Source organism: Anser brachyrhynchus, assembly GCF_964034855.1.
Source record: "Anser brachyrhynchus genome assembly, chromosome: 10".
Classification (NCBI taxonomy): domain Eukaryota; kingdom Metazoa; phylum Chordata; class Aves; order Anseriformes; family Anatidae; genus Anser; species Anser brachyrhynchus.
In genome coordinates this window covers 21508998-21536776 of record NC_137705.1, presented here as the reverse complement: position 1 = coordinate 21536776, position 27779 = coordinate 21508998, and the positions used below count along the sequence as shown (strand labels likewise).

At 45.8% G+C, this 27779-nt stretch overlaps 1 protein-coding gene across 6 annotated transcripts in view; it reads left to right on the top strand.

Moving 5' to 3' along the window:
• SUSD3 (sushi domain containing 3) overlaps nt 1-24348 on the top strand; it is a 74884-nt gene extending 50536 nt beyond the window's left edge. For 3 of the 6 annotated variants that reach the window (XM_080606514.1, XM_080606516.1, XM_080606517.1), the window contains 4 exons: nt 8385-8573; nt 10089-10236; nt 13264-13428; nt 17174-23684. In XM_080606514.1, coding sequence (XP_080462640.1) covers nt 8385-8573; nt 10089-10236; nt 13264-13428; nt 17174-17516 — 845 coding nt within the window. In that variant the 3' untranslated portion in view covers nt 17517-23684. The other 3 variants (XM_080606515.1, XM_080606519.1, XM_080606518.1) reach the window with 2 other exon arrangements.
• The last annotated feature ends 3431 nt before the right edge of the window (nt 24349-27779 follow it).

Here is a 27779-nt window from a genome sequence, read left to right as displayed (position 1 = left end):
CATCAGAAACACTGTAAAAATCAATACCTGTGTGAGAAGTGCTCAGCTCTGCCACTGCAGCAGCATCAATCTCTGCTCATAAAACCTGCCATGGGAATGGTTTGGGCCAGCTCTGCTGTGCTGCCCAAGGTGGCACTGTTCAAGCACACCATTTATTGCATTCACCCATCTTTTTTCTGCCTGTAACTTACTTGCAGGTAAAGAGCATATAGCTGCTTATAAATACTAACAGGACTCTCAGTGCTCCTGGGATCTTGGTTATCTCAGTAAGAAGGGAGGCTGTTGTGGTAAGGAGAGGGTTTGGAAAGTTTGACTCCTGTAAGCGGTTGGTGGTTCTCTGTCACTCTGGGCATCTGTATGGGCACAGCGAAGGGCTCACCGAGGAGTGGCGGCTCCTAAACCTTGTGTGTTTTCCCATTGATACCAGATCCATGTCAGCAAGATGCTAAATACCAAGTTGAGTGCTGAAATCTGGGTTTTTCTGGCCTTCTTTAGTGTGCTTATTTCTTTTTATTTAGTGTGTGTTGGTTGTTTTCTTGCAGTTATTGTGATGCTGAAAAAGGCTTTGAGCATTGTTCTGGGATAATAGATTACCTTTACTATGGCCAAGGAACAAATTTAACTTTTCTGGTCATGGCAGTTGCCAGTGGAAGATGCAGTGCCTGGCTAATGGAGCCCACGTACTGCTTTGCACCGCCTGCAGAAGTGTTGCAGTCGGCTGCACAGGTTTAATGAATGAGAGGTTATTCATGAGCGCTGGGCAAAAGTAATGATGCAAGTTGAAAATATAAGCCTACAGGCTTCTCCGGCCCACTGCTCCCTCAGAAACACCTCGCCAGCAAGGACGAGGCTCAGAGCCTGGCTGGGGACAGCGGGGCCAAGGCAGCAGAGCGGGGTGTGGGGAGGGCTGAGGACCCTCTGTAGATTAGTGTGCTGTTGTGTAGCCGGTTACTTTGGTCCTTGTAAATACCAGCACTTATTGTGCAAGAAGCAGGGCCATTGGACCTGGGAGATGAGCACAGCGAGGGCCAGACCCCTCATGCCCAGACGTGGGGGCTTTGGGCTGCCCCAGTGGGTCTGCCTGCGCACCTGGTGCGGTCAGGGTCTAGGCTGGTGCACAACTGAAAAGCTTGTTTCAAATTATTCCTCTTAATTTTATTCTCCATTGGGTCTTTATTTTAGAAACAAGGCCACAAACTGTGCATCGTGCAAATGCATCGTTTATTATCTGCTTTGGAATAACAAAGAGGGGAGCCCATCAGCAATATTAGCTCCGTTTGCTAAAAAATCAGCCACAAAAGCAGCTGCTGGCAGTACTTCCATGGGTCATCTTTATTTGGGAACTGCTTGCATTGAGACATAACTCTGGTGTGCTCTATAGGGGATGCTTGTGGGTTTTTTTTGTTTGTTTTGTTTTGTTTGATTTTTAATTATTATTTTATTTTTTTAATATAGAAGTAATGGTGAAGAGGTAAATGGATGAATGCTTTGAATTTACTTCAGGTTTAATGGATCGTTCCCGTTCTTGAAAGCTGCAATATTAACTTTTCAGAAGTGTCACAACCTACTTTTCCAGTGCTGTTGGTAAACAGACTAACAACATGCAGAAAACCCATCTGTTCTTGCTTTACTGGGGACTTCATCAAATACCTCATTTTTCATTGAGTTCTTATTTCTCAATTAATTGTTCCCATAAGAAACATACTCAGTATCCTCCTTGTTGCTAGATCCCAGGGTAAAATCTCCAGATGAGAATAACCTGACTGAAGTAAATTGGCAAAAAAAAAAAAAATCAATGATGGAGATGGCAGTCCAGTGACTGGAACAAATCCTCTCTTAAAAGAGCACCATGGAAGACACAAACAAGAACCGCTTTACACCAATCCTGCACATTATTTATGTTGGAAATAGGAGCAGATTGTGCATGTTGTCAGCAAACCCTAATCTAGCATCTCAGTGATATGTGGCTTGGATTTTACATGGATTAAAATTGCTGGCAGCCCCTGCAGACGGGGAGTATTTCAGAGCAGAGCTGCGACGTGGTTAGTGCTGACTCCTAAATCTCGCCGTGGCTTGTTTGCTACATCGAGTGGCAAAAAAGCCAGATGAAAAATGCTGGGAGGGAGTGAAGGAGGAAAGAAAAGGGCTCGGTATTGTAAATGGGGATGAACCAAATTTGTTTGGCTTAGATGTGGACCAGCCTGTGCAGGGTTCTGCAGGATGCGGATGTGAGACTGCCAGAGCGCATTGTGAGGGTCTTGCTCAGAGGCAGAAGCCAAACGTTTGCTGCTGCCTGATGATTTTTGCTCCCTTAGCAGGCACGACAAGACCCTGAGGTAGGCTTCACCATCTCCTCCCTGCCGAAGGGCGCCCTGAGTAGTCAGGAACTGTGTAACGGTCAATACGTTCCTGTATGTTGTCAGACCTGGAAGTAGGGATTGCAGCTATATAGCTAATATAACCGTATGTGTATTAACTAGTATAACTAATTGGCAGCCCTTCGTTAAGGGAGTGGAGGCATCCTGCAGCTCTCAGCTGCGTGGGGACAGCACCAGCGCCTGCTCAAACTCAGCATCCTTGGAAAGGTGATTTAGTGATTTACTGCCTGCTGCGTGCAGTCAGAGGTGAGGTGCAGCAGGATGGGATCCAAACCGAAATGGCCCCGGAACCCAGAAATGGCTCAGCACTTCTGGTGTCCCTTGTTCCTCCCACCAGGTACTGCTGGTGGGTGCCCCTGTCCTGTCATGGTGCAGAGCCGTCTCCAGCTGGGCACCTCATTTAACCACCACAAGTGTGGGCAGGCACCTCATTGAGTACCGAGGTGTGAACGCAGCCAGCAGAAGCTTTCTTCAAATCCTTTCCTGCTTCCTCTGCATGGAAACTCTTCATCAACGGGACAACAAACTTTTTTGAAAAAGCATTTCCATGTGTGGGTGATGGTGGCCTGTGAGAATGAACAGCAATGGGCTTCCCCCTTTCACAAATTTAAAATTAATTTTCCAGTAGAAAGCCAAAATAATTTATATGAAGTATTTTAATTTGGAAATGCTGAAGTCGGGCAGATGCAGGGCCCATGTATTGCTAACAGTTGTGTTTCTTTTTGGACTGCGTTCTGAGAGATAGATGCCTCCTGCAGGCACCTTGCCACCTTGCTGTTGCGGTTGTGCTGGTCCCTTGGCAGGCCTGCTCTGAGAACACATGCCCTGGGGACACTGCCCCAGGGACACCCACCCATGTCACTGCAGCTGGGCCGAGGCACCACCGAGCCGTGAGCATGGAGCTGAGCCTGGCCCTGCCTGCCCGAGGGGCATCCTCCAGGTGTGTAACAGCTTCCAGCAGCTCCGTTTTAAACACGACACTCAGAAAACAGAGAAATAGATGGGAAAGGGCAAGCCGCTCCATTGCAGAGCTTGCTGATGTGAGCTGCTGTTAGAAGCTGTTGAAGCAGGTCGCTCTGTGGGACAGGCGAGCCGCAGGGAGCCTTGGGGGCGCGCTGCCCGGTGCCTGCAGCATGATGAAGGGGCCGCTGCAAGTTGTGCAGCTTCCAAAGCCTGGGCTCCCCGCTGTCACTGCTGGGTTGGTGTCACCTTTAACAGCAAGTTCTTAAAAAGCCGCGCCAGTGTCTGAATCTCCTAGGGGCAGGATAAGCTCCTCGTGGCAGCACGTTGTTGCTGCAGCACTTCATGCAGCTGGCAGCGCAGCCCCGGCAGGGCTCCTGGGCAGCACAGGCAGGCGGCGTGCTGCTGGCCGAGGGGGAGAGGCTGCTTTATTTCACGTCCCAGTTCTAACTGCCTTTTTTTTCTTTCCTTTTGACATAGCGAGCTCTTCCAAGAGCTCTTCTGTGAGCTTGCTGAGGATGTTGAACATCATGCTTGTGACTTCGGGGACAGTAATTTCTAAAGCGTGCTTTTGTAAGGAAATAGACTTGCAGAAATAATATCATCAGCCTGTTTGTTTTCTTCAGGGTTTGTAGAACCTAATGTTCTGTCTCTTTCTGGCATCTGGCTATTACAGCGTGTTTTAGTTGCATTAAATAGTCAACAATAAGCAACACAAAAGCTTGAGTTACGTGTGTATGGGAATAATGAGGCGAAGTCGTGGATGGCTCTATTTCTGCACAAACAGCGGCTGGCTATCTTGACAAAATGCTTTCAGGTAATTACTGCTATGTTTTAGATCATTTTGACGTGTACTTATGCAATGTATTTGATTTTCATTTTCGGTGTTTTGCTATAGGGAAGGAGAAGGAGCACAGGAAATGTACAATGGGCAAGCGTGCTTTACTTACTCTTTCATTTCTGTTTCCTTATCAGCAAAACATAAATCTGCAGCTTGCTGGCAATGAAACCATATGGTAACTCTTCCTGACAAATCGATTTTGCAATACAGATAATCCTGGCTATGCATGAGAAGAGATATTTTGGATTATTGTGTCTTAATTCTTACATTGCTCTCTATTTTTCAGTGCTTGGAAATTATGTATTTGGCTTTTTCTGGACTCAGTGGCTTATGTGAATTAAGAATTTATAGAGTAGGCTCCTCTTCGATGTTTTGACTTTGGGGGCAGTTATTTGTTGTACGAAATAATGTGTTTATTTGCTACAGCTAATGCCCTTCTTCTGTGCTGTCAGACAGCAGCAGCAGACTGAGATTCTTTTCGAACGCTGGGTATCGTCTTAGTGTGAAGTCAAGCTAAGAAATCAGCTCTTGCTTTACAGGATGCACAAGCACCTCTGAGGCATTTGGCTCCTGGCACCCTCAGCCACGCTGGCCGATGGATGGCTACTGGTGGTCTCGGCTCAGCCCAGCTGAAGCTGCGTGTTGGCGTGGTGCACGGTGTGGACGAGGTGCTTTGTGAATGCTTTTCAGCAAGTCAAATGAAGAAGCAGGAGTCTTCACAGCTTCTGCTGGAGTTCAAAATCGAAAAATGATTTTCAGCCTTTGCTTCATAGGGGTGTATCAGCAAATGAGTTTTCTTCTTGTGCTTAGGAGTAGTAGCCAGGATCTAACAATGCAAGCAGAGCACAGCCTGGGACTGGTGAACAACTTAGGAGTAGTGGGAGCTGGGCTCTGGAGACACGTATCAAATCTAGGAGTGATGCCATGAAGCTAATCAAAACTAAACACATCATTAATTTTGATGTTTATTGTAAACTGCTCACAAATGGCTGATAGACAATGTCTCATGCATTCCTCCCAGCTTTAGGTGCTGGCTGCCAAGTGTGAATCTGTTGGATTTGAGATGCAGTTATTGCAAAAGCTGCATGAGCAATATTTAGTTTTTTTTTCTCGATATTACATTACTATGTACTAACAGTTACTGCAACCCGAGAGCTGAACGTGATATTTTTCTAGACGTTTAGAAAATAAATATAAATCCAACTGTAAATCTGGCCAGCACAAGCGTTTATGCAGTACTTGTGTTTTACTTCAGCAGCCTCAAATGTGGGCCTCAGCTGAAAACAAAAATTCCTGATTGCGGTAGGTTTAGTCAAATACACATACTTGAAGAGTATTCAAAGGATAAACCTATAGAGCACATCTGCTTATATAAGTATGAGGATGGAAGCTCACTGAAACAATTGCTTTCTGGAAATTAAACCATAAAATTAACCTAGCAGAAAAGTGAATGCAATGAGGAACCTCAAGAACTTTATAGATCCTTAATAGCAAGGGATGCCAGAGCTACAAGCAGGTCTTACAAATTAATTCTTAGAAGACTCTTGCTGATGAAAATTAGGGCAAATCTGATCCAGAGATGTTAAATCTGAACTTGGATAAAATTCACAAACTCATACTGGCAAAAATCCATGTATGCATTTCAATAAAAGCTCTTGTAAAAAGGAGAAAGTAGTGATGCCTTTAATGTTTAGACTTTGGTGGGAAGAAATTATGTTGAAAATCTCGAAGAAGAAATGGTATTTCTTCTACAGCCAAATGCAGATACTTGAAATGTAGTTGATGAACTTTTGGCTAAGGTTCTGTGTAAATCCAGCTATAGAAGCTTTCAAAATTGTCTTTTATTAGATGTTGTCGAGAGGAGTCTTGAAGTTACTGCCTCAATTACATCCATCCAGGAATGTCACCTGAGGATGATATAATGTTCTTAAAGCCCTGACCAAAGCAAGGAAATAGCCACAGCTTAATGGGACGTTGGCTAAGGAAAAGCTGGAAATCTTTACAGTGTTCAAGTGAAGAAAATATTTTAAAATCCATGGCTCATGAATAATGCAGACAAGGTCACCGACATCTGGAGGTTTTAATCACTCTACTTGTACCATTATGGGCAAGGACAACGCAGGAGAGGGCAAAGAGCACCTGCACCAGCTACAGCTGCACCTATCACTCAGGATGGTTAACACTGGATTAAATGAAATATGTCCTGAAGGAAAAAGCTGAGTGCTAGGTTATCTGTTCTTTGCAGAGAAGAGGCTGAATAACGATTCTAGGTAAACTGGCAAATCTACTGAAAGAGTCTAATGAGGGCTGTCTAGGAGGCTTAGCAAATGCAATTTGATTCAGATTTGGTTCTGAATTACTCTCTGCATCTCTTGCAGCTAGAAGTGTCACTGACATGAACTCCAAGTATGTGATCTGGTACCTAAAAATAGCCTTGAAATTGTAAAATGCGAAGAGGTAGGTACTTTGCAGCTTATGCCGATGGTTTTTCGCGGCAAGTGTCTGAGTGGTCCAGGTGGAAAGGAAAGCCTGAACTTGTAATGTGCTGAAGTGAGGAGCAGGATTGTGCAGGTGACACACCTCACATGTCCCAGGAATCGGATGTGGGAGGGGAGGACAGGGGATCAAGGGAAATGACAGAAAATATTTGCTCTTGTTGAGGCAAATTGCTGCAAGGAACGGAAAGAGGTGGCAAAACAAACAGAAATAATCTGCATGGAATTACAGAAGGCATGTTTTAAAAATCTAATGCTCAGTGCATATTTACTTAGTAGATTAGACAAGTAATTGTCACTGTGGCTTTTGTTTGGTCTTTCGCTGAGATTCCCTTGGTTCCATTTTTTCCAGGGAGTTGGGTTTTTTAAGAGCACACACTGAAGACGGGCAGTAAGCCTGGCTCCTGCGGCTTGATTGGAGCAGCTTAATGTTAATTAATGAGGAGGGGTTTTAGGTATGAAAAAGGAAATAGATTTGATATCAACGTGTAGCTCTGTCCAAGTGCTCTTAAGGAGGCTATTAAAGCTCTAAATTTCTTTTTACTTGTACATGCGGAAAGCATATTTTCCTTCTTTTTGTGTGTGTGTGTGTGCCACCATGGTGCTTGCAACCCTGGCCTCACAAGTGCCATCCCATTGCCTCTGCCTGTGGCCCTGCTGAAGTCATCTGGAAGCCAGCTGAAAGATAAGGAGCTTGGATTCTGATGCAGAAGCAGTGCTGCTATTTAGTAACTGTTAAAAAGGGGTATATAAAGCCTTCCCCAGCTTCTGTCAGTGCACAGGAACAGAGAAAATGCGAGTGTTGTTGTCTCTGAAGTACAGCAGGATATTATCTGTTGTCTTAATGACTGATCATTAAAATTTAAGTTAAAAATTAATGTGAAATAATGAATATTGTGGCAATAAAGCTCAATGTATAAAGCTAGTGGCTGACAATAGGTTGCTGAGAGGAGAACAGCTCATGACTCAAAGAACAACTGTATGAACTGCAAAAAAATAGAAAGAGAAAAGCCTAAGGAAGAAAAATGTACTACAAATGAAGGATAAAGCAGAACTCGTAACTTGAAAATGGAGATGTATGTAACCATGCTGTAGGTGCACGTCTGTCTCTGTGACCTCTCCCTGTACAATGGCCCTTGAACCTGGTGGCTCATTTCAGCCGAGGTTAGCAGAGGTGCTTCAGAGATAGGGAGATGCTGGAGGGTTGTGAAAAGGTGCTGCCAAGGAGACTGGAAGGCTGAGGTATGCAATCAGGCCATTGGATCCTGGGAAGGTTGCACAGGGAGGCTGTGTTATGAATATTCCCTGCATGGAGGATGCCAGCCTGAGTACTTAATTAAACACTTGGAGTCAAGCAAGGTGGGAATCGGTAGGAGACCATGCCACTCAGAGTAAGTTTGGTGGGGCTTTTTGCCTTTTTTTTTTACTTTGATTTTTTTTTTCCTTTTTAATTTTTTAATATGTAGCAGACTAAGTAGATACTGTTGCAGGATGACTACAGCTTCCTTTGTGCTGGGATGAGAGCAGCGGGGCTACTGAATGGCACTGATCGGGTTTTGGCCTTGGGTGGGTGCTTGGCAGAGCAGGCAGCACTGCCCTGCCAGAGGTCTGCTCTTTGTTTTACCCAGCAACTTGGACTGATTTAAACTGAGGTGAGTCTTTGCTTGTGGCTCTTGTGTTGCATTGTTTCGCTTTGTTTTTGTTCTGCAGGGCAGTGCAGTCGCATATTTCCTCCCCAGCTTGGCACACTGGAGATCATTCACGGCAACGGCACCGCCGTGGGGACGGTCATTGCCTTCCAGTGCTCAGCTGAGCACCAGCTGGAGGGGCCGGGCATCATCACCTGCGTGTGGAAAGGGAACGGGACCCAGTGGACCGCAGGCATGCCCTCCTGCAAGCGTAAGGATCTTCTTAAACAATTTCCAGTCCCTCCGGGCCCTGGTGTATTTATTTTGCCCCATGTATCTCCTGCAACGTGAGGATTAATTCTAGACATCTGCGCAAGGAAAAGGACAAATTCAATTTCCTTCAAAGTCGCCCCTGTTGACTGTAATTGCACTCCATATGTGTTCTGACATCATTAATTATCATGACACAGAAAAGACTGTCAGATTTATGCCTGGCCTTACGTCACTGCCTCCAGTAGCGTTGCACCCAGAATAAGCGTGGCTCCGTGGCTACAGGGTGTACTGTTGTTCTTTAGAAAATGTGCAGATATGACCAACTAATCTGCAAACATATTTGCAAACCCTCTGATCTACTGGCATTCTTTTCTGAAGGTTTGCTGTGAAAGAAACACAGTGATATTTTTGAACAATTTTAGGTTGCTGCCTGTGGGCAGCTGCATGGGAAAGTTACGGTATTAACAAATAGCATTTGAATGGCAACAACATTGCCTACCTTTCATGCTGTGTTCCTTCTTAGTAATTTGACTAGAAGTAGACTCTAGCAAAACTCTAATATATGGTACCTCTAAGCTTTGTGGTGTTTGAATTGAGAAGCTCGGTCTGTATCTCAGACTGTGTATCATTTAAAATCATTGATAGATGGGTAGCTCTCTTACACACTTATCAGTCCTTCTGAAATGCAGCTATTCTTATCTTTGGTTTGTGACCCTATTAAAGAAAAGAAATGAGAGAAATCCTCCCCTTGAGAAGCTGCAGCAGCAGAAAGCTTTGTGTGGAGCTCCACTGAACCATTTCTGGAGCTTGTATTCGTGTTGTTGGAAGAACTAGATGAGTTTTGAAGCAAGATAAGGTTTAGTGCTCAGAATGAGCTGGCAGAGATCTGCATTAGCTGTGCCACACCACATTCCCACTCCTCCTTTTGTCTGGATAATTCATTTCCCGTGTCAGATCACTGTGAACATGGAGCCCTACAGATACCATTCCTTCCATCTGCTATCCTTCACCCGAGCAGAGGAAGACTTGGTGTGTTTCGTCACTGCCTGCCAAATAGGATAATCATAGTACAGAGCCATTCTTGCTATAAAGGGCTTCTTTAAACTGACCTATCCTTTTCAGTATTTGAGTTTGCAGCTCCACTCCTTGTTAACCATTGATTAAAAGAGTCTGGCAGCTCATCTGCATTTGATATACTGATGAAGTTGTGCTTTTTAGCTACTGCAGTGCTAAAGGCATTGTGTTTAATTGCAGTGCTAAAATACTTGTGAACAATTCATCAGTGGCTTATAAACAGGGGATTTTTAAATAGCCCAATTTAAGGCCTGCATAGCTTTAAGTTGAAGCCAAGATACTTTGATATCTTAACACATACTGAGGTGAAAATCCTCATTAAACTATTATTAGCAGAAGTGTGAAGCACGTAGGTTTCAGCATGGTTTAATGAAAATGTGAGAGAGAGGGATAAACGTGCTGACCTCAGAAATGTGCTTTTGTGTTTGGTTTGCTGCAGCCATATCAAAATATGAGACTTTTGGATTTAAGGTCGCAGTGATTGCCTCCATCGTGAGCTGTGCCATCATTCTGCTGATGTCTATGGCTTTTTTAACCTGTTGTCTCATCAAGTGTGTGAAGAAAAATGAAAGGAGGAGGACTGAAAGGTATGTCAAGAAAAGGCTTTTAAAACTGTCATCATGTGTACCCCATTGCTGTGAGAGCAGAGAACTTATAAAGTTCCTTTTCAGGACTTGATGCTTACAACATTACAGTGATGTTAATTACTTCAAATTCTTCATTTGTAGATTAGACTGTAGGTATAGAAAGGCTTGGAATTCAAGACTATTTAGGCACCTAATTTCTATTAATATTGGATGACCTAAGTGGGCCTGGGCAAATCTGGATTTACCCAAAATTATGCAGAAACTGAACGTGCAAGTCTTATTTGCTGTCCCAATCTTTCTCGCCTTGAATTATTTAAGTTTGGCTGTGTTTTCCCTTCTTTTCTTCCCTCTCTTTCCTTTTTTCCTTTGCTCTCGTTGAACTCTGCTGGGAAATTTAATCAACGTATGTCAAAACCATCCAAGCCCTCACCATCTGCAAAATCTACTTAGAGCTGTCACAAAGATGCGACAAACGAGTGCTGGAAAGGAAAGACATAGGATTTTGTCATCTGGCTCGAAGCACAAGACGGTGGGCAGAATTATAAACAGGCAATGGAAGAAGTAAAACTCACTCACCCAGTCCATTATAAAAACTTAGTGTGAAGGGTGACGGAGGGACCAGTGCTAAAGCCAAGCAGCAGTAGTTCATGAGAGCATCCGCTCAAACTCATGTGCTGCACAAAGTTTTCTTCATGCTCCTCCTTTTTATTTCCCTCTCACTGTTCCCAAAACTGCATGTAGCTCGATGGGATGGCTGCACCCTGTCTCAAGCCAGTAAGCACTTTTGTTGATTTTTGACCACCTTTTGTTCCCAAGAAGTGTTTGAATTGAGGTGAGGCAGCGGTGAAGTAGAGAGAGTGAGGAGGGCACAAGTGAAGGTCTCTGTGCTCCGGGCTGTGTTTTATCTAGAGCTGTGTGGCAGCCAGACTTTCTCTTTGGGGGGAAATTCTATAATTTCAAAATCTGACTGTAACCAAAATACAGGCTTTCTATTCCCCTTGAAAGGATTTTGCATGGCAAAAAAGTCTTTGGTGTCATTCCTAGTATTAGGTTTTCACTGACAGCATGAAATAATTTTTGAAACGGAAGGGATGACTGACACTTGTAGAATTGCTTCTTTTCTTTTCGATAAGACTGTTCATATCAAAGTCCTAGTTCTTCATTTATTTTAAATGAAGTTTTGTCAAAATTAGCCATTCACATGACTTTGATGTCTTAGTATTTCTTTCTTACAAAAGGAAAAGACCTTTACACTGGACGTTTTGACCCGGTTCTGTCATCAGGACATAAAATGATTCTCTTTGCAGGCTTCTTGGTTCACTGCTGCCCTCTGTCCTTCCTGCTGTCCCTTGAGCCAGTGGCTTGAGCCTGCCCGATGCAGGACCGGCTGCAGTGCTGCAGTGCTCTGTGGAAGCATGGCAGGTGTTGTGTGGTTTGGCCCCCTGTTAGAAAACAACTGAGATCATACAGAAACTGTGTTATGTGAGAAAGAGTATCGCATCCTGGCACGAAACTTTCTCAGCTTGCAGCCTGTGCACCCAAATGCCAGATGATCTGCCTGCAGTGTCTGCCTCACTGCAGCCCGGAGGGTCTGGGAGCTTGGGCAAGTGAGGGTCTGCACATAGAGACAATCTCTTGTTTCAGGTCAGCTGATGTAGTTGGAAAATGTGGACCAACTTCTGGATGCACAAAGCATTTCTTAATCTGAAAAGAAGCTGCAGGTCTGATAATACGAGCTGAGGACGCTTGGGAGGGGGCTGGCTAAGGAAGTGTCTCTTAGACCCCCCTCTGAAAGAAAAGGCAGTCTGGTCCTGCAGAGCAGGGAAGGCATCCTCATCTGGCCTTTGGCTTTGAAGTCTGCCTGTACACTTTTTTTTGGCTCTGTTAATAGGCCTATTAAAAAAGGTCACCTCTGCCTACAAGCCTGTCTTCTAAGATATCTGATGATCTTTGAAGTGCCAGCAGGACATGCCATCCTGTGCTTTACCCTGCATTTGGAGAGACAACAGACAAAAGCTTCTGAACATCCTCACATAGTGCGGCCTCCTCATGGAGCTCGTCCTGCTGCACAAGCATAGTGCCCGTTTTCTTTGGTAGAAGCAGAACTGCATTCTGAGAGGACAGAAAAGACATGAAAATCAGCGTTGTCAACTCTCAGAGTCTTGTTCCAACAATCTTAATCTTGTCCCAACAGCTAGTGTGAATGTCTGACTGTGTGAATCTTAAACTTCTTTTAGAAACAAGAAAAGCAGTTGTGATTTTTTTCTTAACCGCAGAGCTGTAGAGCACAGCATGAGAAGAGCCTTCAGCATATCCAGAAGAAAATTCAACTGAACAAGCCCTACTCTTAACAAAGGCAGTAATTACTGCCTCCAGTTCATCTGTTAAACCTGCCTGGGGATTTCTGAATCCTTTGGAATGGCAGTGCTGCAAAAATTCGCAGAAAATATATATTTTTTTCAATAATTTATTTCATAAGAAGGTAATGCTCTGTAGTCTCTTCATGTAGAACAGGGTCTGGCCTGGTGTGGTGTCACTGATAAAGGTGTCTATAAAGAACACTGACACAAGACCATTCCTTAAGTGACTTTCTCTATTACCGAAAAAAAAATCTACTGAATCAAATATATATAATTACTGGGGTTTTGGTCCTTTGAACTATCCACAGGTGCTTGTAAGACAATTGCTCTTTGTTGCTGGTGTTTTTGTTTGCTTGTTGTTTTTTTTTTGTTTGTTTATTTATTTATTTTTGAGGAATGCTAGATAATGCTAGATAATACTTAAAAGAACACAATTTTACAGAATAATATTCATGCAATTTAAGACACACTGTCCCTTAAGGGAAGGAGATATTTAAGTTTCTGGAAAATTGGCTTGCACTTGAAGTTCAGCGTGTATTTAAATGCTGTCCTCAGTAGACACAGGTGTAGATTTAAACTCTGGTGAATGAGGGCTGTGGTCAGAAAAAAGCTCAGATATGTAGCTGTTTATTGCTGTACTGTATTTTACCCTTCGCTTTATTCACAGAGATATGCAGCTGTGGTACCAGCTCAGAACTGAAGAACTAGAGAACATGCAAGCTGCTTACTTTGGTTATAAAGGAAGAAATAACAACAACAACAAAAAACTCAGGAATAAATCTGTATTTGATGACGTGACTAACATGGCATATGATAACCAAGGCTTCTACAGGTAAGGCTTTTAAAATGTAGTGGGTTTGAATGAGTTTGTTGAAGAATGTTTAGGGTTTGTCAAAGATGCATTGAGGGGACTGCCCCTGGGGAGGATGTGCTGTCATGTACGGCCAGGGTGTGCGCTGGGGGCAGCTGTGCTTGGGGCAGGCTCTGCTGCCTTGTGTGCTGTGTTAGTGCAGGCAGGGCTTGCTCGCTGGGGCAAAGGGAAGGGATTTCTTTGAACTTGCCTGCCCTGTGGGAGTTACTGTTGCCCAAAGGTAGCACAGCAGAAAAACCAAGGGTGACCTGCACCCAGCACTTAGCTTCTTTCACCTGCTTGCTGTCTTTCACCGGTGCTTGGTGAAGCCTGGTCTGCAGAGAAGGTTGTGCCAGATTAAGCAGAGAGAGGTTTTTAATTGGCTTTGTTAAGTTGATGCTAAACTGCAGCAGGTAAGTCGCTGGGCATTGCTGTTGCATGGTGTCAAGGTGCCAGCTTGCGTAAGAGCCTTAAGAGAGGAGCCAGCCAGGGCAGCTGAGGCTGTGCTGCAGCCCAAGGTGAGCACCGAGTGCTAGTGTCAGTCCCTCAGTGACCGTGAGAGTTCCCTGGAGAAATATTTCATTATCAGTGTGTCAGGTTAAGCACGATGGGATCCTAAGCTGCCGGGTGCAACTGCAGCATAAATGCCACCAGGGTGAGAACCCTGACCCTGTGGCAAAGAAATGGCCAAGCTGAAAAGATGTGCATCCTGTAGCATGGATGCATGCATGGTGGGCAGACACACATTTTGTTCAAAATCTCTCTGAATGTGTCCAGATGTGTTGTTGCTAACAAATGAAAAATAGAAAAATGAATACGTGTCAAATTCTAATCACCGTTTTGCTATTACCATCCATATAAATACATGCTGTTGTGTTTTTGATGCCCTTTGAGTTCTGCTTCATCGTCATGTGCATCCTTGTTTATTTTTAATTCACTGCTCACTTGTACAGCTTTTATGAACAGCAGTATCTGTGATTTGCAATGGTTACCTGCTGAAAACAACTTTATGCAAATTATAAAACTGCTTCCATGTCACAGTGCAGCTGGAAATTATATTCAAATGGAGCATTTACACAAAAGTCTGATGGCTGTTTAATCAATTCCTAGCTTTGGGTGACTTCGAAAGATGTATAAACCTAATTAAATGATGATTATAACCTAGACAGTTTTCAGAAGACTCCGCAATTTTTAATTTTGGGCATCTTCAATCTGTTACAATGCAAATGCTTTGTAAAAGTATAATCTGCTTTTAAAATAAAATGGATAAACTTACAGAGGGCTGTCCACAGGGGTTAGTGCTCTGCTAGAGCCTCAGGCTCCTTCTGGCTCTTATCTGCACCACTCCACAGGGCAGAAGCTGTTGTATTGTGTTTACCAAATACTGTACATCTTAACTGAAAGTAGCAGGGAATATACAATTCTTCTGGATAAGCAGCTTCTCTGGGGCCAGATGTCAACAATTTTCTAATTTCTTTAGAAAAATGGAGAGCGTATAGATCTCCAGTGGGAAAAAGCAGAGGGCAGGAGGATAAAGCCTGTGAGCTCTTCGGTTTTCCTGCACGGAACAATGCAGATGCTGTGTTCAGCACCGGTGTGTGCGTTACCACCCTTCTGGTACACGAGAGCCACTGTTAATCAAGGCCTGCTGGACTTCGTGGTGCAGAGGTGGTGTGATCCTGGCCAATTGCTAGCTAGAGCAAAAATCAGCCAGAAGAGCCGGTGTATCAGGCTGAGCACACCAGAGCCAACAGTCTAGCATAGTCCTCCATAGAGAATGGAAGCTGCTTCTAATCAGAAATGGAATTTCAGCTGTTATAGACTTAATAGAACTGTCTTGGAATCGCTCTAGGAACAAGCGTGACCTGTTATCTGTTTGTGCCACACTCCCTTTCTTCACCCAAATAAGATCTATTTAATCAGGGTTAGTAAAGATGTTCATTTCTCCTGTTTAATTCTGTTAAATGCACATACGTGCGCAGGATGAGATATGGAAATTATGCTGATGCCTCTCATGCCACATCTGGAAGATGGCAAGTGGTCTGTCAGCTCTGTGTTTCGCTTGTGAGGCTTCATTTTTGTGTGTAACCATCAGGCCAGGTCTCCCCATCAGGTGCCTGGGCCTCACTGCCAGCAGCAGGACGGCGCGGGGCAGGTGGAGCTGGCTTGTGCTGTGAGGACTGCTGGCCTGAGAGACGTTTACTGCCCGGTTATTTCTGAGGTGCCTTTCTCCATTTAACGGGAAGCACGCTGTTGGCAGCCTCTGTCTGAGGCGTTTCTTACCTGTGCGTGCGGTGCCGTGGTGTTACGGCCTGCATTGTCTGGGGCAATGGGCAAAAGCGTTTGGCGTGGTTGGAAAACACAGCAAGTACAAGGGCAAGCAAGCCCAGAAGAAAACTTAAATATATTGTCTGAGAACTGAAGTGTGCGTACATGTTCCTGAACAAACTGAAAGGTAATTTAACTGAGGCTTGTGCTAATGTTTCAGACATCTGGAGGAATTTGTGCAACATACTGCTAGGCCTCTAGCGGAGTCAGGAATCCTGCTTTGTTTTTCTCATAAGGAACTGCACTAAGAAGGATGGGAGGCCGCCACTTGTCAGCCTGCCCTTTTCCTGAGGGCTGCCAGGACGTCTCTGGGTTGTGGTGGGAGATGTGGCACTGGGCTCCTCGCCCCAGAAGGGCAGGCAGAGGATCAGCGAGTGACGTCGTTTTTACCACTGCATTTCCCTTCTGTGCAGAAGGTTGTTGTGCTGCTTTGGTCTGGAAGAGTTGGGAATGCCTCCACCCTTGAAGAAGACCCTCTTGAGTGTCTCAGCCTATTTTTGGCTAGACAAGGATGTAGGTTGTGCTGCCTTTCAGACTTCATTGAAATAGGTCTAGGGACTAACCGTGTAACATCTTGGTTTGCCAGTCTACGGAACAAAAATGCTGTAAGAATAAATAAAATAAAAAGCCAGTTCTTTCAGGCAGGTAAGGTATTGGTTATGTTTTATAGCGTAAGGAGTAAAACACTATAATTTGTTAAAGTGATGCCTTTGTTTGCTGATGAGATAATTTTGACTGTAATGAGGTGCCATAACAGAGATCCAGAATGCTGACATAAAAGTTATAAATAATACAGGAGCCCAGCTGTTGGACAGCAGAGGCTCCAGCGTGTTGTTCTGGGACTGCCTGCCATGAAATGAGGTCCTTTTTCCCCTTGTGTTTGAAGCTTGGAACAAATGTGATGAATATGTAGTTTTGCTGGGAAATATTGAATTTTAATGACAACTACTGTAATTATAATGAACCCCACTCTGGCTGCTTGGGTACATGAACAAATTGCTTTAAAATGCCGAGAAATAGGTCTATGAGTACCTGGGATCATTACGGCGTAGTCTCTGTGGATGCCAGCTCTTTGGGGTGGATATAAGGAACCATAAGGAGATTTAAAAAAATCAAATTGTAGCAGAAGCTCTTACATGCAGGAGCTGCAAGCATTTACAGCATGTTTACTCTTTTGTAATGTTTGAATAGTTAACTAACATTGAGTAGGGAACGGCAAGTTACAAGGCGCAGGGCTGCTGGGAGGGACGTGTTTTCCCCCACGTTGCTTCTCAGATGTTTGGAGCCTGGAACAGAGATAGCAGTTTGCTGCGGGATGCAGGGGCTGGAGACAGATTAGCTCGAGGAAAGGGTCTGTCAGCTCCAGGAGGGGAGATTAGCTGCAGCTCTGTGCCCGCAGCCAGAGGAGAGCAATGTCCGACAGCCTGCGGAGCAGTCCCGGGAGGCGGCGAGGCAGAGGCAGGGCTTGTCACCACCGGCTGTACCGGGAGCAGCTCGCCCAGCCGGGATGCAGGGTTCAGCCGGAGAGAAGTCTAAAATCGGGAGCGTGTTCTGCAGCCTCTAGCATTTTAAGATTTAAGTCTTCCCAGTTTCGTGGGAGAATGAAAGCAGGATTGTTGAAGTCGTTCATCCAAAGTGAGAAGCCTTCCTCAAGACAACAGACAGCATCACGTCTGCTTTGGATTAGATGGTCACCGTGGGTCTCACGGGGACATTTGGTATTGCTGGGAGCTAGCACGTGAAATGCCATTCTGGATTTAAGAGTTTTTTTGCAATTGGTATGTTCCTAAACAGTAAATGTTGGTTTTGAGTCTGTTCTTTTCTAATGAAAAAATATTTTTCCTTCCCAAAATGACCCCACAGAATCTTTCTCTGGGATAATTCACCTGGGCAAGCACTGCCTTGAGATAAGCAGTCCTCCTCCAACCCCAACAAACACCTCTGTGGGCTGCGAGGCTGCCAGGGCCATCAGTCCTCTGCCTTGTCACAGCACAGGCAGCATGTCAGTAATGAGGAGCCTAACGACGCTGTCCTGCCTCTGCGCCAGCTGCTCATGGTGTCCGAGAGAGGGAGGTGAACACCAGCAAGGGGGGATATTAAAAACACCGGTGTCGATAAGAAGAGCGGGGTCACCCTAGCATACTGCTGCCCTGGGCGGTGTGTAACTGTCCCCCTGGGACGAGTTCGTTCCTGCGATCCCCTGCCTGCAGTAAGGCAGAGAAGTTCGGCAGCTTGAAACAGCAGCCGCCTCTCTTCCATGAAGCAGTGCTAGCCCTGCCTCTGTGAGGAGTCACAAAAATGTGCCCCATCTAGCAAAACCATGGTGAGGGCAAACTGCATTTGGCATCCACAGTCAGTAAAAACACAGACGATGCTTGTGCATAGCACGATTGTTCATCTGCACATGAGAACGACAGCTGTCCCAGGAGAAATGCTTAGAAGTAGTAGTAAGAAAAAGCAGAGAGAACTTGTTTCAGTTTGCATCAACTTCCTAATTACGGTAAGAAATAGCCACACCTAGGGAGGCCTCTATTTTCTTTGCTTTTTCAGCATAGCAGGCCTGTGACCTGTGCTGGGCTAGGCACTCCCTTGACTCAGGGCTGTGCTGTTATTTTGCAAGGGAGAGTTGATGGTCCGGTATTTTCCACGCTCAGGAAGAGCTGAATTTAACTGGAGACTGACTCCTTTTCATCTTCTGTCAGCCAAGAGGACAACCAGAAAGAAACTAGCCCAGCTCAAAAATACATCTAAAGAGCAGCAAAGAAATTCGGTGATTTTTTTTTTTTTCCCTGGTGTGGAAGCATTTGGAAGAAGCCATGCATTCAAGATTTGGACTATGCTGAGGTGAATTATTTTACAGAGCTCTAGGCCAAGTTATAAAACATTCTCTATGAAGTAGTGATCTGAGTGCAGGAGTGAGTCAAATGGAAAAGCCCATGTCTCAGTAGGTTTAAAGTCCTCCTTTCAGATATCCAGTACAGCTGGAGCTTATTATCAAGAAGAAAAAATGTCTTCTGCAGAGAAGCAGGCTAGTATATTCTCCCACAGAAAGTATTTTTAGTATCTGAAATTTTTGTACCAGAGCCCTTTCTACTACAAGATGCATTACCAGTGTACCTGGCAAAAAGCAGGTAAGGGCAATCCAACAACAAAGATGTCCAAGTGAAAAGATTTTGCAAAACTAAAAATGAACCAAAAAAAAGCCAACGTGCTCTTAGGAGAGGCAGCCTGGCGTTTGAGTCAGTCCAAGAAACCATACGTGGAGTTGGTGAAGTTAGCTCATAGCTTTGGCCTCCACAGTAAAACAAAGCGCATTTTCTTTTTCCTTTTGATTTAGTGACTATAATGGTTGAAGTTTTCCACTACCTTTTATAAGGCATTGCATGGGAGGCGCAAATCAGAAACTCATGTTGCTCTAAATAACATTACTGTGTGCCCAGGCTTGCTGAGGAGCGTGGCTGTAGGCCAAAGGACCTCTAGAAGCAGGGACAAGTGGGGGAATAATACATGGCCACATTCCCACCTTTCCCTCTGCCCCCTGAGGGCACTTTCCCAGCTGCTCTTCCCCTCTGAATATGTAAACAGAAGAGGTTAACAAGCTGAGGGAGCTGATGACCTTTCACTAGCAGGATAGTCTTGTGTGGGTTTACTGCAGTGAAAGGGGACAACATTTGAAGAAAGGCCCATACTGAGAGACAAACTGCTGCAAAGCTTGTTGGAAAACAAAAGTAGAACAAGAAAAAAAACCACACCGGACCTGCCAGAATGACTGCTGTCAAAGCTCCCCAGCAGCAGTTGTAGCTCCAGAAGATGCAGCAGGGGAAGAACCACGGGAGCAAACCATCTACAATAGCAGCTTTGCAAGACAGTTCAAGGTCCCCAAAGGCATCTGCTGCATCTAGCAATGCCACAGAAGGCTTTTGGAGTTCCTACTGGGTTGTATCTTCAGTAGATCCATTTTCATAGTAGAAGTCCAAATGCTGTGGGCCTAGCTGAAGATACCTTTGCCTTGTGAAAGGTCATCAAGCCTTTCCCCTACACACAGAGACGGATCTCTGGTTCTGCCCGAATTCTCCGTGCCATGTCCTGACAACTCTGGCTGCACAGAGGGACAGCTCTGTGCTCATTTTTTCCCCTCTGAGCCCAGCAGGGGCAGCTGGGCTCCCACCTGGGCCCATGCTTGGGGTAACCACGTGTGGGTTACCCCCACACTTTGTGTCTGGTATACCTGCAGTCTAGACGGATGTGATGTCTGCTCCTGTTTCCAGGCCTGTTGAGATGTTGTAAAGAAAATATTTTTTTATTCTGGCATTTCAAGATGCTGTGTTCCTGCACTGTTCGTTTTTAAAAGTCGTTCTGGGTATGTGGCAGCGAAAAGTGTGTTTTCCTGAGGAAACTGATTTATCTGGGTGCTTTTGAAGGTCAGCTGTTTACCAGAGGGCTGGACCCCTCTCTCCCTCTAGAAAATCACTGTTTTCTTTTATGATCAGCCTTGCTGTCAGGAATTGCTCAGGTTTGTCTGAAAGCCCAGGCGTGCCAAGCTCAGCCCCGTGGGTCCCGCTGCCCGAGGACATGGTGTGTGTGCGAGATGGTTCGCAGGGCGTCCTCATCAGCCTGCGCTGCCATGGATGTGGCCCTCCCCGCTCTGCTGCACGGCTTGGGTTGTGGAGAGCCACCAGCGGGCTCCTCAGCTGCTGCAGGAAGAGGTGGGGGACTGATGTTAATTGATATTAATTGCGCTCCATGGAGCATGCAGTGAAAGACTGCAAATGGCAGGTGCCACGTTTGGTTTGGTTCCCTGCAGAAGAGGGGTGACTGCATGGCTCTGAGGAGTGGAGGGGAGGACACCCAGCTGGCGAAGGCACAGCAGAGGGGCAGATTTCCTTTTCAAGCCCTTTCCGTAGATCACTGCCCCCTGCAAGTTGTCCCACGCTGAGCTTCTCCATTCATTTTCCCCACGTCTGTTATTACTGTGCTTTGTGCTTCCCCTACCTTTCAGAGGCTGGAGTCCTCCAGCACCTCCTGACACACCTATTTCAAAGAAACACCAGGCAGAGGAAATGAGCTGCGGTTTCGTCTTGGGGCCCTGTCACAAAAGGCAGGATAGCTAGCTGCTAAATTTGACCTATTTCTGAATTTCAGTCTTAATTGTCGCTGCCATGAGTGGGGAGGGTGTGTGCCCAGCACCATGTGCTTTCAATAAAGCTGCTATTATTGTTTTCCTAATGATTCCATTATTACCCCAGAGTATTGTACAAGGTCACCAGACATACAGCAACAGAAACCCCCCTCTCAACCTCCAGTGTAAAAATCTCTTTTCCAAGCCTGTGCCAGCACCAGCCAGCACTGCCATGACCCCACTGCTCGGCTGTCCCACTCACAGCACTTCCCTGAGGGCTAGGATCAGCTCCCCAGCTGCAGAGCAAGGTCCTTGCGGATCTCCTAAAACCACTGGCAGACGGTGTGGTGGCTGCTTGTCTCCCCAGACAGGAGATCTGTCTTTATTTCCCCTCCCAGTTCTACCAATTTCACTGTGTCCGCCCACCATCAGGGTGTCTTCGCAGTGTACTTTCTTAAATTGTTCAGGAGTTACAGGACGCGTTTCCTGTTTGCTTAACATAATAGAAATAAAAATACAGTGAAAAAGCAAGTAGAACCGACCAAACCAAGAAAGCCTCGCTCCTGTAGTTAAGCCATTTGCATCCATCCTTGTCAAATGTAAAGTATCAAGAATCTAAATAGAAAATTCAGCATTTGGCGTTCTTGTATGGGCTTATGTTTCCAGATAAGAGCACAGGGAGGTCTTCTGGTCTACTTACCGTGATGGTTTGGAGTAGCCCTGCTGGAAGTTGGCCTTAAGGAAAATGGAAGTGGTAGGAAGAGGCCAAATTTCCTCTGTTCATGGATAAAGCCCAGGGCGCTGCTGAGGGTGGAAGCAGCAGCTGGAGCCGCTGTTGGTCTGACAGCCATGTGTGCAGGGGGGAGCCCTGCACCTTCATCTGTCCCCTCTCAATTCTGCAGCCCTCTTCTTAGCTCTCCTCAGCCTCTGCTAGCTAGAACCCCACTGAATTCACTGTCCCTCCATTGGTTGTAGGGTTCAAATACTGCTTGAAGATATCTTCTCCCTGTTTATTTTCTTGCTTTTAACTTGAGGCTCCTAGACGAAGTAGTTAAACCTCGTGTTTGTGTGGTGCATCTGAATGCAGCAGTGAGTGCAGAGTGCCTGCCATCACCTCATCCTCGACCTGTTTCAGCCCATGGGCAGCTTACCAGTTTGTGAACTGAGAGGAGCGGGCTGCTTGGCCAGGAGCACAGCTGTCCTCGTGCGCTCTCAGCCAGCTTGGCTTCTGCGTTGGCCGTGAGCTGTGGGTAACTGCAGCTCCACAATGCGCAGCTTTACAGGAGACGCTGGAATGGGGTGAATTCTGCAGGAGCAAGCTTTATTTATTGTGCAATAGCCATAATACCTGAATTAGAAATATAATCCTGGCAGGGCTATTGCACAGCTACCCTGTGCAGAATTTTGTCCTGGTTCGTCTCCCTGTACGTGACCTTTTGATGTGATTTTTGTTTTGTAACTATTGACGACCACCTCCAGAGGATTGAAGGGAGTTACTTGCTGTATAAGAACCCATATGCACAGCACAGGTGTGTCAGAAGACTTCCTTTTAGGCACTAAGGCTGGCAGCATTGCCCCAGGCAGCTGCTGTTCCCTGGTGGAAGATGAGACACCGCAGGCGAGCTCAGATGTTGTTCTGCTGTCAGACACAAAGGCACGTGAGGGCTTGTTGGCATGCAGAGGTTACAACAGTGCAGTGGTCAGTGCAAAGTGGGAGAAGTCACCAGGCTACTGTTTTGATGAGTAGATGAGTTTTGTGTTGTCCAAATTACAGGTGGGTAAATTCTGCTAACCCAGGCACTCCTTGCTGAGCATGTTGTGCCCTTGCTGATGCGGTGCCTTCTCCCATCAAAAGCAGAGGTGGTTTAAGATGTCTTTACACTACCTGAGTGTAGTTTGTGCCCCAAATAATTTTGTCATATAGCTTTCCAGTGAAGAGCAAGATTTATTGTCCTCTTCGAGAATGACGTATCTGCAATGTCTGTACCAGAGCAGCAAGGCTGTGGTTATTTGCTAGCTACGTCGTTATTTTCTGCTGTTCCCCTGTGGGTCTCTGGGTTCCTATATGTGAGCACGACAGCCCTTCCTGTGAGTGCTGCTGCCTTTGTGCAGCCAGTAAATGCAGCAGGCAGGCTGCGCTTCCCAAACAGCTGCTCACATGCGACAGGGTAAGGCTGGGCTGCGAGCCGTGGGTGTGCGGCTGCTGCTGCACCCAGCGGGTAGGTTCCTCGGTGAGCCACCTCGGGTCAGCTGCTGGTGCTGGGCCGGCCCCGCTGCGGGTACCCTGACACGGGCCCAGCCCATGGACCCCTCCTGCACGTCCAGCAGCAGCGAGGGCTGGCACGAGCCAAGGTGTGGCAGCGTGGTGCGGGCATCACTGGCAGTTCTGCAAAGAACAACCACCACCCCTCCTGGGCACAGCTGCCCGCTGTGCTCCCAGCAGTGTCCTGATAGCCAAGCAAGGACTTTCCTTATGCACCACTCTCAGCATTCAAGGGCTCTTAGTAATATTCTTCAGGTAGCACAGCATTAAACTGAACCCAGGGACTCGTTCTATGGCAAACAAATCTGTTCCAACCGCAGATAAAACCAACCTCACCAGTCTTTTTGATCAGCTTTTACAGAGAGACAATTATTTGCCCTGTTGCTGCCTACTGTTTTTAATGGGGGAAGAAGTGAGCCCATAAGTTACAGCACAAGCTGTTGTATGCCTAATGTGCAAATAAAACACGCTGGAAAGTTCTGTATTCTTTTTAGAGCGAATGAAACTGAAAAAACTTTTTTTCCTTCATGCTTACAGATTCCAGGAGGAGTGGACTCGGGACATCGCAGCCCCAGGGCGTAGCAAAGACAACGTTCAGCTGCACCAGTTCAACAGCAGCAGTGCACCTGTGAGACAGGTGGTACCAGGACACAGTGCTGCAGGACACGCAGTGAATTCAATACACGTGGTTGAAGTGTATGGACACAAGGATAGATACAACAAACCTAGCTGTCAGATACCTGGATAGCTAGTGTCTGAAATACACTTGCTTCTCTGGACCAAAATGAAATTTGGATAGAAATAACGTGCCTTAAAGACAATGCAGAAAGCTAACTACTCATTTGAATCTGAAAGTTTTATATACTCCAAGATGGTTATTTAACGGAAATACTTAAAGGTTTGATATAACTAAAATAATGAATGTTGAGGCTGGCAGTCAGCAGCCATCCTCTGCAGTGTGCTGTGTATTGTGACAATGGCAAAAGCATCATATCGTTCTTCTGTACCTCTAGAGAGAAATGGTAGCCGGTTTGTATCTTTGCCTCATACAAAGTCACTGACGATAATTACACATAAAATTACAACCTTCTTTTAACCTGTGTTTTTTGTAAACATTTCAGAAAGAAAAATCCCCCATATTTTTACACAATAGTATGTTAGAACTACAATAAAACGTTTTTAATTAAAAGCCCCCTGTGCTTTGCATAAGGAAGGCCATATTGTTTGATTTATTTTCTATGTATTTAGAGGCCGTGGCAGGTGGGGTGCAGTATAGGCATGTCCCCAGCCCGCCGGCGTGTCCGGGAGGTGCAGCACACAGAGGGGCGCCTTGCTTGCGGCGGGACCCTTCACCTTGCCTGGTAACACCGCCGCTGGGCAGCGATGGCTCATGCTGCCATGACAGCGCGGTGCGGCTGTGGCGCAGGTGGGAAGGCAGCGTGGGGACAAGTGCTGCGGCCGAGCACGACACGCAGCAGCTGCATGCAGCAGGAGCGCGCTGCAGGAGGCACGGGATGTCAGGACGCCGGCACAGGGCTCAGCGATGCCTGCAGCATGGCCGTGAGTAGCACTGAATAAAGGGACGATGCGGTTTTTGGAAACGTGTCTTCTTTTCCTGTTATCGGTCTGTTCGTTGTGTGAGGTTTTTCTGCTAGATTTTTTTTTCTATTTTGAATAGTTAAGTAACTGATACAGCTCTTACTCTGCTGCTTATATGCACACATGCATGTATCCTATAGCTGCAATATGGTTGTTTTCGTTCAGGTTGAATTGTTATTTATTCTTCCACCATCAGGTGTACGGTCACGTTCCTGTCATGACGGAAATATGATCTTACAGTAAGCCCCAGTAATTGTTTTATTGTCCCGCTTATTATGACTCAGGCATCCCCTTAGGACTTTCAGTTCTGAGGTTTCAGTTTTGAAATTCAAATTATTGTAGCTGCTGGCAGGCCTAGCAATGCCCCATCCCATCCTGGCCATACTCAGCGAGGGTCAGAAACATGTGCTTACCCTCAGCTGTGTGGAAGTTGCAGCGAAGGAGCCTTGGTTTTGTTCATAGTAAGCTCAGTTCTGTACATTAATCATGCAATGCACTTCTTCATGCATGCTGCAGAAAGGATACGGGACGCACTTCTCGGTGCCTGGGAGGAAGCCGCGAGGTCTGGAAGCCTTGGGATGTGCCACGGCAAGTCTGGGTGCGAGGCAGTTGCTGGTGGGGATGGCTGGGGACCCTCGCAGGGTGCCCTCCGGTGGAAAATGAGATGTGAGGAGGTGAGGTACATCCATGTCCTGTGCTCTGCTCAGCCTTGCTGCTGGTGTGGGGCTTTCAGGGGTTGTGAGAGGCTGGACCCCAGCCGTAGGGAAACACTCCTGGGCCCTCCTTGAGCATGAAGGCTGGGTGGGATCAGCCCACAGGTGGAGGAGAACAAAAACAAAACACGGGAAAGGAGTGCAGAGAGGAACTTCTTCTTCTGGGAAAACCAGCCAAACATGAGATGCTCCTATACAAAGGGCAGGTACCTTAGAATTAAATGCAAAGCAGGTAAAGACTTTCCATGTAACAAAAGGTGCGACTTAGTGGAGTTACAAGTGCTTGTGGGACAAACAATAGGACTAGGATCTTGTTAGAGTAAATGATAGCTTGTCCAAGCTGGGATGTGGTAGAACAAAAAGGTCGACGTGTTGGCTGAAGTTCAGAACGAGGTGAGAGGCTCGTTAATGGAAGTCTTCATTTGGAGAGCAAAGGAGCGGGGCTGCTGGGCACTACTGCAGCTAGGAGGAGGTGGCAGAAGGGAGGTTACAGAACCATCCCGATCAGCAGGTGACCTTATTTGTCTCATTCTCTGCTGGAGAAGTGTACAACCGCCAGGATTTAACATGTGTCTCGGTGACCGTTTTATTTCAGAACGTGGTGGGAAGGAGGGCGGCAGGGGAAAATGTGTTAAAAATCAAAAATGACATTTGGCTGAATGTGAAAATAAGTGCTATCATGTTTTTAAGGGAAAGAAGGAGGAAGAACAGCTGCATAAGGAAAAGGGACTTCAAAAAGGGAAATTTCAGCATACTTAAATAACAAGTGTAGAGGATCTATGCAGCTTGGATGGATGGAGAACAGGAGATCTGGCAGGCACTAGCAGGGACATGCTAAAGGGACATGCCAAACAAACCCAGTGCAGAGGACAGCAAAAACCTGATACATCTGCCTGAGGAACTCTGAGGACATGAAAATGAGAGAGGAAAAACTACAGAAGAAAATGGAAATGTGGCAAATGACTGAGGAGTAGCATAAAGTGAGGTGAGCAAAGTGTCAAATCAGAAAGGTAGGAGGTAACAGGAGTAACAGCGAGCAGGGGAAATAAAAGGCAAGAAGTAAAAAACACCCTGGCAGGAACAGAGTAAAACTACAGGTAAGTTATTTCAAGTGAAAAGCAGAAATGGACCCAGAGGTGACAACCACTTAATGTCTGCTTTGGTTCAGGCCTCACTGAAAAGCCTGACTTTAACAGGGGAGAGCAGAGAACCTTCATAAGTACTAGAAGGAAGGTGCCTCTCTCATACCCCGATACAGCATAGGACAAATGTTTGAAGAATCGATTGGCAAAGAAGGCAAATCTCAACCTAGGTTTAAACAGAGCTGTGGGTGTGGGAGGGAAATGTTCTGGTCTGCTGGTAACATGCCTAATTTTCTGCACCATCATGATGGAAGATAAACAAACAAATAGTATCCAGGAGAAACCAACAACAATAAAAGGCTTAGGAAGCAGGGCTTCTGAGGAGAGTCTATAGGAACCCTGTGTGTGTAATACAGGAACAAGAAGACCAAGGTGGGATGTGGTATTTCCAGCACATTAAAAAAAAACCTTCTTATAAAGAGGATGGAGATAATTTGTTCTGTGTATGCATTGTGGGTGAGATAGTAAAAAAAAATTCCCCTGCAATTTGCAACAAAGCAAACCTTTGAACTGAGGGAGGATGATGAGGTAGATGACCCAGGAAGGCTGGAGGGTCATAAGGAGGTGAGGTTTTAAAAGCAGGTAAGGTACACATGTGAAGGTGCTGCCTCCCTGCAGGTATTTTGAATTTCCTCCCTATTCTACATCTCTGTGATTATGTTAATTGGATTTCAACAATAAGGGGATTAAAGAGGATTTAGCTCCCCATTGTTTTAATGTTACCATATGACTTTAAACACTACAATATGATTGCAAGCTGCTGGGTGAAATAAACTGCCCTGGGATGTCTGGGTGAACACGCTGCGTAAGAAGGGAGCCCAGTTATCCTGCCCTACAGACAGGGCCAATCTGAGCAATGTGTAATGGGGGAAAGTAAAACATTGAGATTATGGGGACATGGATGGCCGTGGGAAACAACGACACAGGTGGGTAAATTTACTGTCTCTGTGCTGGAGCATTGGATCACTGTCATTTATTAAGGCCTCTAATACAAGAGGCAGCAAAGTTGCAACAAGATACGGAAACAACACCCATGCTGTTTTTGTAAAATTTGTGGCTCTGTTCCCTCTGGGACTGTGCTTAGTTTATGACAGTTGCACCCCCTGGAGTTGGCTTTATTGCTCATGTAAACATTATTTATTGTCAGGAGGAAAATGAGTGCTGTGCAG